The sequence below is a fragment of the Tursiops truncatus genome, chromosome 2 (assembly GCF_011762595.2).
Source record: "Tursiops truncatus isolate mTurTru1 chromosome 2, mTurTru1.mat.Y, whole genome shotgun sequence".
In the NCBI taxonomy this organism is placed as follows: domain Eukaryota; kingdom Metazoa; phylum Chordata; class Mammalia; order Artiodactyla; family Delphinidae; genus Tursiops; species Tursiops truncatus.
In genome coordinates this window covers 59,950,800-59,963,410 of record NC_047035.1, presented here as the reverse complement: position 1 = coordinate 59,963,410, position 12,611 = coordinate 59,950,800, and the positions used below count along the sequence as shown (strand labels likewise).

At 34.4% G+C, this 12,611-nt stretch overlaps 1 protein-coding gene across 2 annotated transcripts in view; it reads right to left on the bottom strand.

The window, feature by feature from the left end:
• The window catches only part of SEC23A (SEC23 homolog A, COPII coat complex component), a 66,041-nt gene that overhangs the window by 35,959 nt on the left and 17,471 nt on the right, over positions 1 to 12,611 (bottom strand). For both annotated transcript variants that reach the window (XM_033851184.2, XM_033851183.2), the window contains exons 8-12: positions 11,765 to 11,923; positions 10,549 to 10,664; positions 6,721 to 6,844; positions 2,057 to 2,137; positions 949 to 1,038 (exon numbers count right to left, since the gene is read on the bottom strand). In XM_033851184.2, coding sequence (XP_033707075.1) covers positions 949 to 1,038; positions 2,057 to 2,137; positions 6,721 to 6,844; positions 10,549 to 10,664; positions 11,765 to 11,923 — 570 coding nt within the window. The remainder of the gene's footprint in view (positions 1 to 948; positions 1,039 to 2,056; positions 2,138 to 6,720; positions 6,845 to 10,548; positions 10,665 to 11,764; positions 11,924 to 12,611) is intronic.

Genomic DNA, 12,611 nt, shown 5'->3' with positions numbered 1-12,611 from the left:
AAAGAATAGAAAAATATACATGTATAACTGAATCACTTTGTTGCACACCTGAAACTAACACAACATTGTAAATAAACTACAATTCAATTAAAAAAAAGAAAAAGAAATTGAGCTAAGTTCTCCTCCCCTAGGTACATAAGATGAAAACACAACTTTGAGGAAGATAATCACATGATGAACAGATGACTAACAGAAAATCATTAATGAGAAGAGACCAATAGTAATATATGATAATGATCCTCAGAAAGAAAAAGTGGGGTGGTCAATAGGGAAACTTTCTTCATGCCCTTTGACAACATTCTTGCTTTGTTGTTGTTGTAACTGTTTGTCAATAAGAGCCACTATATTTTTCACAAATTTTAACTGTAAAAAAAAAATTCCTGCACTTGTCTTAGGAAGGCTGACTACTAATACTTTGTGGTTCATTTTATGCCTAATAACTATTGGTATATAAGTCAATAATTTATCCATTATATCATTCTTTAATATGATAACTTTTTCCTGCAACAGCAGAAAAAAATCTTTCCAAATATTGGCATCTTTACCTTCCAATCTTTTTCTATAAGTTTTGATATATTAAACTTTCTCGTAGGAGGACTCAAATATTATATACCTTGAGACACCTAGGAGGAACTAGATACCTAATTACAAAAATGCATAACTAGAACAGAATTTAAGATTTTATTTATGCTTCAATTTTTTATTAAAAACAAAAGAAAACTAATACTAAAAGTTGGGTTGCCCAAGGTTGGGCATTTGCAGGTTTCCCTGACATCTCTATTATAGTATGTCCTCTCACCAAGGAGTGTAGCCTTGAGAAACAGAAAATGACAAGCAAAAACTCCAAAACAGAATAATCTTTGGGTCATAAGCTCTGGAAATATTCATGGCCTAAATTAAGTATTTTTTCAAATATACATTTCAATATTCAAATATAAAAAGTCATACCTGATTGACAACTTCAAAATATATGGCTAAGGTTGTAGTGGGACTGAGTCCACATATCTTCCATTGACAAGTGCCACCTGTTCCTATCTCCTATAAAAATAAAACATAGTATGTTTGAAAACCAGAGAATATAGTTTATTACTATATATATATTAAGGTGAAAAAGTGGAAAAAAATATCAGTAAGAAAAAATCTATTTCAGGTTTCTAACTAATTCAATAAATGTTAGAGGTTTAAGATTTTTTTAAGATCATATAAATATACTATGAAATAAACTTAAGCAATTTTTACACAAATAAAATTATAATTAATTCAAATTCTTGCTAAGTAAATTACAAAAGTATTGATACAAGTTCTTCATATTGTAGACTTTAAAAATATACACCATTTAATGAAATAATTACAACTAACATTATCCTTCTATCCAACTATTTAATCTGTGTAAAGAGAGAGTGATTTAACATATAACATACGCATATATGAATATAGGTTCTCTGGATCAGAACTGTGTAATTTAAGCAGTCTAATTCCCAAGAAAACTTCTTAGATATAAATTTTTCCATGCAAACTGCTTAAAATTAATTTTTAAACTCTGTCATTGTAAAGATGATTGCACACTTTGTTATTTGTCCCATCATCCTCTCCACAGCTACATGATTCTACTATTTCAAAGTGCCTTATATGTCCACTAGATGTGATAAAAGAAAAGAAAGGAATTGAAGCTTAAAAGCTTAAATCTGCTGGCTACTTTGACGGAAATTCTACTAACGAAAAAAATTTCAGAATTAATTTTGACTTTCAGGAGTCTCCAAATTTCCAAATCATAGTTGTTGTTTTTTCAGGCACGCTGGGCAAGGAATAACTTAGGCATAAAAAATAGAAGACTGGTGACAGTACAAAAGTTTTAATTTAGGGGTGAATGGGAAAAGGGGTATGTGGAAAGAACAACAACAAACAGAGGTATACCAATGGAAGCTGAGCCACATTCTACTGTAAAACAGCCCACACAATAACTTTGAAAGGAATGCTATAGACTGCCACCCCAGGTCTCTCTTGGATCTGCCCTGAGAATTAACTGTATTTTCTTTTTAGAATAAAGATGACTTACATTTTCAGACACACAGGGTCCTTTAGAATTGAGAGACACACAGGGTCCAATAGCTCCTGAAATCTTTATTTCCCTTGAGGTCTGCAAAATAAGAATATATTGTCAGCCCTCCATATCAGTGGGTTCCACAGCTGCAGGTTCGACCAACCTCGGATTGAAAATACTTGAAAAAAAGTTTTTCAGAAAGCTCCAAAAAGCAAAACTAGAATTTGCTGTGCACAGGCAACTATTTACATAGCATTTACATTTTATTAGGTATTATAACTAATCTAGAGATGATTTAAAGTATGTGGGAGGATGTGTGTAGGCTACATAAGAATATTACACCATTTTATAGAGGACTTGAGCATCTGCAGTGGTGGTGTGGGGGAGGTGTCCTGGAACCAGTCCCCTACAGATACCAAGGAATGACTCTAGTACACTTTGGTGTACCACCTTCTATTTTAACTCCCATTGAAAATCTGTCACCAAGACTGGTTTCTTTCCAATCTCCACTAACCCCCAAATTTAAGCTAATGTTATCTTCTATCTAAAAATTTGGAAGCCCAACTCAAGTTTTCTTACATGAGATTCTTTTTCCTGACAAATCCTGAATACCACTATCAAGACAAATTTTACCCCAAACACTGTTCTTCATTAACCTATAAGGGCTTCTTCTGCCTACACATGCATCTCCAAACTACAACCAAACCACACTATTAAAACTATTTCACTTACATTCCAATACAAACCATCCACTCTCACTGGGCAGTCTTCCCAAACATACCATGCTGATTCTCACCTCTGTGCCTCTCTTCACACTGGGCTCCCAACTAAAATCATTCTCCTCAACCAAGTTAAACTCTGCCATGTTTCAAAAACCACTCTAAGTCACTGTAAAACCATCTAGGATAAATTGTATCCTGCATACATTCATTTTTCTTCCCTAAACCTTTACAGCTCTTTTATAATCTACTATTGTTTCATTCAATCACATGTGTTAATCTTGTCTTTCTATCAAGAATAAGTTCTTTATAAGAATACCTGTGTCTTAGATATTCCCTGAGATCTCTACAATTTCCTAGCTTAATGATGGACATATAGCAAGCATTCAATGAAATAAGAAGATTAACAAGAAATATTTAATAACTCAAAATCAATGTGCTTGTAAGACACTTAAAAATAACACTAAGCCTTTGGGTTTCTTGAATCCCAAATTTGAAATGAATGATAGAATTGAATAATATCAACAACTTACCAAAAACAATTACTGATTATCCAAATAAAACAGAAAATGTTTCTCTTAAGTTAGATACCAACTCCTGCAATTAAAGAATCTAGCACTAACATAAGCAAATTTAGCACTAAAAAAAACATACAGGCATACCTTGGAGATATTGTGGTTTTGGTTCCAGACCACCACAATAAAGCAACTATTGAGAATAAAGAGAATCAAACCAATTTTTTTATTTCTCACAAAGTTATGTTATATAACTTTATGTTACATAAAGTTATATTTATACTACACTGTAGTCTATTAAGTGTGCAATAGCATTATGTCTTAAAAAACAATATACATAGCTTAATTTTTAAATGCTTTATTGCTAAGAAATGCTATCATCTGAGCCTTCAGTGAGTCATAAACTTTTTGCTGGTGGAGGGTCTCGCCTCGATGTTGATGGCTGCTGACTGATCAGGGTGATGGTGGTTGCTGAAGGTTGGGGTGACTGTGGCTATTTCTTTTTTTCTGTTTCTTTTTTTTGAAGTATAGTTGATTTACAATGTTGTGTTAATTTCTTCTGTACAGCAAAGTGATTCAGTTACACAAATATATACATTCTTTTTTATATATTCTTTTCCATTATGGTTTATCATAGGATATTGAATACAGCTCTCTGTGCTATACAGTAGGACCTTGTTGTTTACCCATTCCATATATAATAGCTTACATCTCCTAATCCCAACTTCCCACTCCATTCCTCCCCCAGCCCCCTGCCCCTTGGCAACCACAAGTCTGTTCTCTATGTCAGTGAGTCTGTTTCTGTTTTGTAGATAGGTTCCTTTGTGTCATATTTTAGATTCCACATATAAGTGATATCATATGGTATTTGTCTTTCTCTTTCTTACTTACTTCACTTAGTATGATAATCTCTAGTTGCATCCATGTTGCTGCAAAGGGCATTCTTTCTTTCTTTCTTATGGTTGAGTAGTATTCCATTGTGTATATGTACCACATCTTCTTTATCCATTCATCTGTCGATGGACATTTGGGTTGTTTCCATGTCTTGGCTATCATGAATAGTGCTGCTATGAACATAGGGGTGTATGTATCTTTTTGAATTAGAGTTTTGTCTGGATATATGTGGCAATTTCTTAAAATAAGACAACAATGAAGTTTGCTGCATTGAATGACTCTTCCTTTCACAGTTTCTCTGTAGCATGCAATGCTGTTTGATAGCGTTTTACCCACAGTTGAACTTCTTTCAAAATTGGAGTCAGTCCTCTCAAACCCTGTCACTGCTTTATCAACTAAGTTTATGTAATATTTTAAATCCTTTGTTGTCATTTCAACAATCTGTACAGCATCTTCATCAGTAGATTCCATTTCAAGAAACCACTTTCTTTGCTCATCCATAAGAAGCAACTCCTCTCCATTCAAGTTTTATCATGAGGTTGCAGCAGTTCAATCATATCTTCAGGCTCTACTTCCAATTCTAGTTCTCTAGCTGTTTCCACTACATCTGCAGTTACTTCTTCCACTGAAGTCTTGAACCCCTCACATTCATCCATGAGGGCTGGAATCAACTTCTTTCAAGCTCTTGTTAAGACTGATATTTTGATCTCTTCCCATGAATCACAAATGTTCTTAATGGCATCTGAATGGTGAATTCTCTCCAGAAGGTTTTCAATCTACTTTGCCAAGATTCATCAGAGGAACCACTGTCTATGGTAGCTATAGCCTTATGAAATGTATTTCTTAAAAAATAAGACTTGAAAGTTGAAATTACTCCTTGATCCATGGACTGCATGATGGATGTTGTGTTAGCAGGCATGGAAACAACTTGAATCTCATTGTCCATCTCCAACAGAGCTCTTAGGTGACCAGGTGCATTGTCAATGAGCAGTAATATTTAGAAAAGATTCTTTTTTTTCTGAGTGGTAGGTCTCAACAGTGGGTTTAAAATATTCAGTAAACCATGTGGTAAACAGATATGCTGTCATCCAAGCTATGTTGTTTCATTAATAGAGCATAGGCAGAGTAGATTCTTAAGGGCCCAAGGATCTCGAGAAATCGTAAATGAGTATTAGTTCAACTTAAACTCACCGACCGCATTAGTCCCTAACGAGAGAGTCAGCCTGTCCTTTGAAGCCCACCACTGACTTCTCTCTAGCTATGAAAGTTCTCAATGACATCTTCTTCCAGTAGAAGGTTGTTTCATCTATATTGAAAATCTGTTGTTTTATGTAGCCACCACCTTTATTCATTATCTTAGTTAGATCTTCTGGATAACTTGCTGCAGCTTCTACATCAGCACTCGATGCTTCCCCTTGCACTTTTATGTTACAAAGCTGGCTTCTTTCTTTAAACCACATGAACCAACTCTGCTAGCTTCAAACTTTTCTTCTGCAGCTTCCTCACCTCTCTCAGCCTTCCTAGAATTGAAGGGAGGACAGGACTTGCTCTGGATTAGGCTTTGGCTTAAGGGAACATTGTAGCAGGTTTGATCCTCTATCCAGACCACTAAAACTTTCTCCATATCAGCAGTCAGGCTGTTTTTCTTTCTTATCCTTTGTGTGTTCACTGGAGTAGCACTTTTAATTTCTTTTAAGATCTCCTCCTTTGCATTCACAACTTGACCAACTGTTTGGAACCAAGAGACTTAGCTTTGGCCTGTCTTGGTTTTTGACATGTCTTCCTCACAAAGCTTTTGATTTAAAGTGAGAGATGTGGGACTCTTCCTTTCACTTGAACACTTAGAGACCATTGTAGGGTTATTAATTGGCCTAATTTCAATATTGCTGTGTCTCAGGGAATAGAGAGGCCTGAGAAAAGGGAGAGAGACAAGGGAACGGCCAGCAGCTGGAGCAATCAGAACACACACATTTACTGATTAAGTTCACTGTCTTAAATGGGTACGGTTCATGGTGCCCCAAAACAATTACAATAGTAACATCAAAGATCACAGACCACAGATCACCATAACAAATATAATAATAATGAAAAAGTTTGAAATATTGTGAGAATTACCAAAATGTGACACAGAGACATGAAGTGAGCAAATGCTGTTGAAAAAATGGTGCCAGCAGACTTGCTCCACACAGGGTTGCCACAAACCTTCAATTTGTAAAAAAATGCAGTATCTGCGAAGCACAATAAAATGAGGTATGCCTATACTTAAAAAGTTAAACCCTATATAAACAAAAAATAGAGTTAAAGGGAATTTTACTTATATAATTTCCTCTTGTTTTAACAATTATTTAGAGATGCTCAAGTAAAATTTCATTGTACATTTAACGATGAACATTTTTCTGGTGAACAAATCTCTAACTCCAGGTTTCAATAAAAAATAACCACTATTTTTAAAGCATATCTTGAATTTGATTGATGATGTTTTAAAATTATGATCAAGCCTACAAATTTCTCTCTTGGTAACATACCATACATGTCAAGTTTTGGTTCTTACCTTTATTTCTAATGTACCACCAAAGCCCATTTTAAACTGTCCATGCATATCTTTGGTAAAAACTCTTTGAAAAGTTTGCTTGAATAAGGAAGTGTTGAAAGAGTCACCCATTACCATGTATCCTCTGCATGGAAAGAGGAAAAAACAATGTGACACAAGAGTCCATGTGTAAAACCAGAAAAGTAAATTATTTTTCAACACTACCAACAAAATTTTAAAGATATTTCCCAAGATGTGTGATATTAACATTAATTTAAAAAACTCAATTATATGAAAATATCCCCACGCCACAAATAATCTCAATTCTGAGGGTACCTGAGTGCCCCTAACACTTGTATCTGTCCTCAGTAATTTTTAAAAATTCTTTTTTAAATAGGTAATACATCTATACATTACAAAATTCAAAAAGTACAAAAGGGTACATAGTAATATATGTGTCTCTCCCATCCCAGTTACCCAGTTCTCCCTACTGGTGAAGACATCTGAGAGTTCACAGCATTCATTATCATTCTTAAAAATAAATATCTCCATGTGTAGTGTGTGTATATGCATATATTGTCTCTGTGTGTCACACTGAACTTAACAGTGTTATACCCAGTGAATGAGAATACAGGCATATTTTGGGAGCATTTTCACTTTATGCACTTAAGTACTGTTAAATTTTTTTCAGTAACCATGTACCTTTATAAATTTTTTTAAGTTTTAAAAAACACTGTCAAATAAAAACTATTCTGAGATGCCATTTCCACCCTAATAAATCAGCAAATCAGTCTGACAACATATTCTGTTGATGAGGCTGTGGAAAAACGGGCATGCTCATAATTGCTTATGGGAATGGAAAATGGTGCAAACCCAATGCAAGGGAACTTGACAGTATCTAACAAAATTACATATGTATTTTCTCTGTAATCCAGCCACCCCACTATTAGGAATCTATCCCAAAGATAATCGGGCAAACAAAAACCAAAAAGCAAAATACAGGCACAAGTCTATTCACTGAAGTACTATTTATAATAATAAAAGATTGGAAACAATCCAGATGACCATGTATTAGACTAGCTGAATAAAATATGGTACAACCACACAATGGAGTGATATACAGTTGACCCTTGAAAACCACAGGTTTTGAACTGCGTGAGTCCACTTATGAGCGGATTTTTTTCAGTAGTAAATATTACAGAACTACACTATCCACTGATGGTTGAATCTGAGGATGCAGAACTGCAAATATAGAGGAACCACAGATATGGAGGGCCAACTAAAAATTATACTCAGACTTTCCACTATGCAAAGGGTCAGTTCCCCCAATCTTCAAATTGTTCAAGGGTCAACTGTACTACTATAAACCCATTTCCAAGATATCAGTAAAAAAAATGCAAAGTAGGGGAAGCTATGTAAAACTTTCTACTGTTTAAATTAAAAGGCGGATACATATATCCATATACAACCTGAGTCCAAACATTTACATGTATTTGTTCATCATATTTTTAAAATATTTTAAGTAGTTTTTAAAATAACAATAAAACAATCAAAAATTACATTAGGCAAAAGAAAAAAAACTGATGTGGTATAATTAATCAATGGAAATTTTATTTTTGATACTGCTAAAGTCCTAATTTATGTTATCTCTGATGCTATTATAGATTGTATGCTGTTAAATTTTGTTTGCTTTTTATAGTTGACCCTTGAACAATGTGGAGTTTAGGGCACAGACCCTTATGTGCAGTCAAAAATCTATGTAAAACTTTATAGTCAGCCCTCCGTATCCATGGTTCCACATCCTTGGAGTCAACCAACCAAGGATCATGTAGTACTATAGTATGTATATATTGAAAAAAATCCACATATAAGTGGACCTGTGCAGTTCAAACCCATGGTGTCCCAGGGTCTACTCTATTTGTTACTGTTATACAAAAATATAGTTGAATTTTGTACACTGACCTTGATTTAGAAGTCTTGACAACTTAACATACTAATTCTAATAGTTTGCATGTAGATTTTTTCAGATTTTCCACTTTTGCAAACATGTCATCTAGAACGATCTATGTTATCACTAAACCTAGTAAAACATCCTAAAATAATGGCAACGTATACCATACCCTACTTATCCACTCCCTTTTACAGCAAACCTCTATGAAAGAGCTGTCTATACCTTTACTACTCAGTGTTGCCCTTGGTCCAACAACATTAGCATCACCAAGGGTCTTGTTTGAAAAGCCGAATTTCAAGTCCCATCCTATGCATACTAAATCCAGAATCTATATTTTAACAAGCTATCCAACTGACTTGTACATGTGAAATGAAAGTCTGAGAAGCTCTGGTCTATGTCAGCTGCTTCCGATCCCCTCCTCCTGTTCCTTTTCTTATTCACTCTAAGTCAACTTTCAGTGCTCTTAGGAAGGTCACCAATGACCTTCGTAGTGTTAAATTACACAATCTTACAATCTCATCCACTTTTATTGCTTTAAAAAACCAACAATAGGGACTTCCCTGGAGGCGCAGTGCTTAAGAATCCGCCTGCCAACGCAGGGGACACGCGTTCAATCCCTGGTCTGGGAAGATCCCACATGCCGGGGAGCAACTAAGCCCGTGTGCCACAACTACTGAAGCCCATGTACTCTAGGGCCCATGCTTCGCAACAAGAGAAGCCACTGCAATGAGAAGCCCGCGCACCGCAATGAAGAGTAGCCCCTGCTTGCTGCAACTAGAGAAAGCCTGTGCACAGCAACCCAATGCAGCCAAAAAATAAAAACCACAGCAATATTCTGACAACTCCTGCATTTATATCTCTAGATACAAATTCAGACCTATCTTCTGCATTTGTAGGTTCTAATATCCAACTGCCTACTCAACCTCTCCCCATGGATGTCTACTGGCATCTCAAACCAAACATGTTCAAAACTGAACTCCTAATCTTCTCCCCAAATGTTCTTCCTCCCAGTCTTACCCATTTCAATAAAGGACAACTCAATCCTTCTAGACTTATTTGGTTTTCTCAAACCCCAGATCCAACCTCCTAGCAAATTCTCTGTCTTCTAAATATACCCCAAATCCAACCACTTCTCACCAGCTGTGATGCCACCACTTGATATTCCTGTGTCCCTCTACGTACTAAAGACAACTAAAGTCAAATGATCCTTTTAAAGCATTAAGTCAGATCATATCACTCCTCTCCTGAAAACTCTCTAATGACTTCCCATCTCACTCAAAGAAAAATCCAACAAACTAGGAATAGGAACATACTCAACCTGATAAAGGCATCTACAAAAATCCACAGCTAACATTATACTTAATGGTGAAGGATAAAATGGTGTCCCCCTAATATCAAGAACAGGCAAATCTATAGGGACAGAAAGTAGTTTAGTGGTTGTCTAGGCTGAAAGGGGGAGGGGGAGGAAGGAGAATTGGGAAGTGACTGCTAATAGGTACAGAGTTTCTTGCTGGGATAATGTAAATGTCCTAAAATAAAATCATGGTGATGGGTAGAATATACTAAAAGAAAAAAAAAAAACCATTAAATTACATGCTTTAAATGAGTAAATTTTATAGTATGTGAATTATATCTCAAAAAAGCTACCAAAATAATAATATAAAACAATGACTGAAGGGTATGAAGATGATCTTTTCAAACAGAACTTGTGCCTTTTTAACTGTATTTTAGAAAAAATTTAAAGTAAGCTTTACTGAAAGGAGTATCAAAAACTGTTAATAGCTGTTGCCCTGGAGTGGCAGGATCATGACTATTTTTTTTTTCCATTATTGGTTTATATTTGTAAAGTGTCATTATTAGTTTATAACTGCAATACTTGTAAAAACGTATATACATACCCAGTAAGGTTAGGACAGCATTTCATCTCCAGGAGACCTGTCTGATCTAATGCACATGCATAGATATCAATAACATGACCAGTCGTAGCAGCGCGATTAGCCAATGCTTCAAAATGCTACAACAGATTTTTTAAGATCAAATCAAAGTAATGTACAAACTTAATCATCCTATAAATCTTTTGCCATTAATAAATCAAAATGATCTAAGAAATACTAAAAGAATAATCCATAATAATTTAAGTGTGATTTGTTCTAATTTAATTTTCTATAACGTCTCATAAAATGATACGATAACTTCTAATAAGTCTGACACTCTCACATTCTTTTCTTTAAATGCCATTCATTCTAAATGAACTCCTAAATTTCAAGCTAACCTTGAAGAAAGGCATGTTGCTCTTCATACATACATGATGGAAGAACAACACAGAACTCTTTTTCCTGGATAAATCTATACTCAAGTAACATGAAAAATAGACAATAGCAAAAGTATTAAGATAAACAAATATAAAACTTCTTTTGAAGCTCTAAGAAATACTCCAAATTCAAAAGGGAAATTAGGTGACAGGAAAAAAAGCATCCATTAATAGTGACAAAAATTATCTGTTATTAATTACACCCTAAAAATATAATAATGACTACCAAAAAGAAATATGAGATAATACAGGACAACTAAACTAAAATTGTAAACTCTAGACAATTTTTTTAAAAAGGGGGGGAGGGATGGGACATTAACAAGCAGAACCAATACAAGGGTATCAAGAATCAACAGTAGTGAAAATGTACTGACACAAACCCAGATAAAATTGAAGTTACATGAACAGAGAACAACTTATGAGAAAATGATGGACTATTCAAGCTATGAACAATATACATATCTAAAGGGCAGCCTCCTGGAAATGAAAAATTGGAAAATTCAAGAAATTCTTCCTGATGGGAAAGACATTCTTTAACATGAATATTAAAAAAGACACACAGGTTTTCTCTCAGGAGTAGTTTTTAAAGAGACACCTATTGGTGCTCCTTATTAAGTTTTTAAATATTTAAAACCAGAAAAAATATAACAAATTATCAAGGAAGAAAAAGACTATTTCTCTAATTCTGAGGAGCAGTTGCAGGATCATCACAATATCAGACTTATCAGAAAGTAATTATATTCTTCCTCTTCCATCAAATGAATTTTTCTAATAAGGCAAAAAGACTTAAAAACCAAAATTACCTTAGTTCCCTTTTTAACATATTTGGCATTGTCTTTTTCAATGTCATGCCATGATCTTATGGGTGTCTTCAATTCGTCTCCAACCACCATTCCAGGCCCCTGAGTGGCTGGACCACCAATGAACATCATGATACGAGCACCAGTGTTGGGAAAAGTACACTATCAGGAAAAAGTAATTCATGAGAAGAGCTTAAAGGAAAACATATGGATACACATTTATGATAGTGAATTTTTATATATTCTTTCTAGAAAAGCATACATTTTCCAAGAATAATCAAATGTTTAAAACAAAATTTAAAAACAAGATGTTTGTGTGAATATCTTTCTTTTGAAATCCTATTCTAATAGCAATGCCTTCCTAATTTTAAAATAATCTATAAACCTGATCCCTATAAGCAAGGATGTTTCTCCTGCTTAACTAGTACTAGATAGGGAAGAGTAGGAAAAGAAGAAGAAAAGAGGGTATCTTTTTCTGTTTGGTTGTTATTTTTGTTTTCTATGCTTAAAATACATGCACAACTTTTATTTCTAATTCAAACTGATGGATTGAGTACTTCAATCTACCTCCCCCTTCTTCCCAAGATGCCAGTGAAATGATATAAATGGTACTGTTTAAAAAATAAATAAGAAAGAGTACTATCAGCAGACTAGAAATTTTGAGGAATCCAAACAACAGATTGTACTGGATTGACAAAAGAATTTTAACTATATATATTATGTATAATTTAAAATATATGTATGTGCATATATATATACCAAAAGTAAGCCAGATCTTCCCAAGGGAATATCTTAAAAACTCTACATTTAGAGTCAAAAAAACACAAAAAGCAGCAATGGGCCAAAGAAG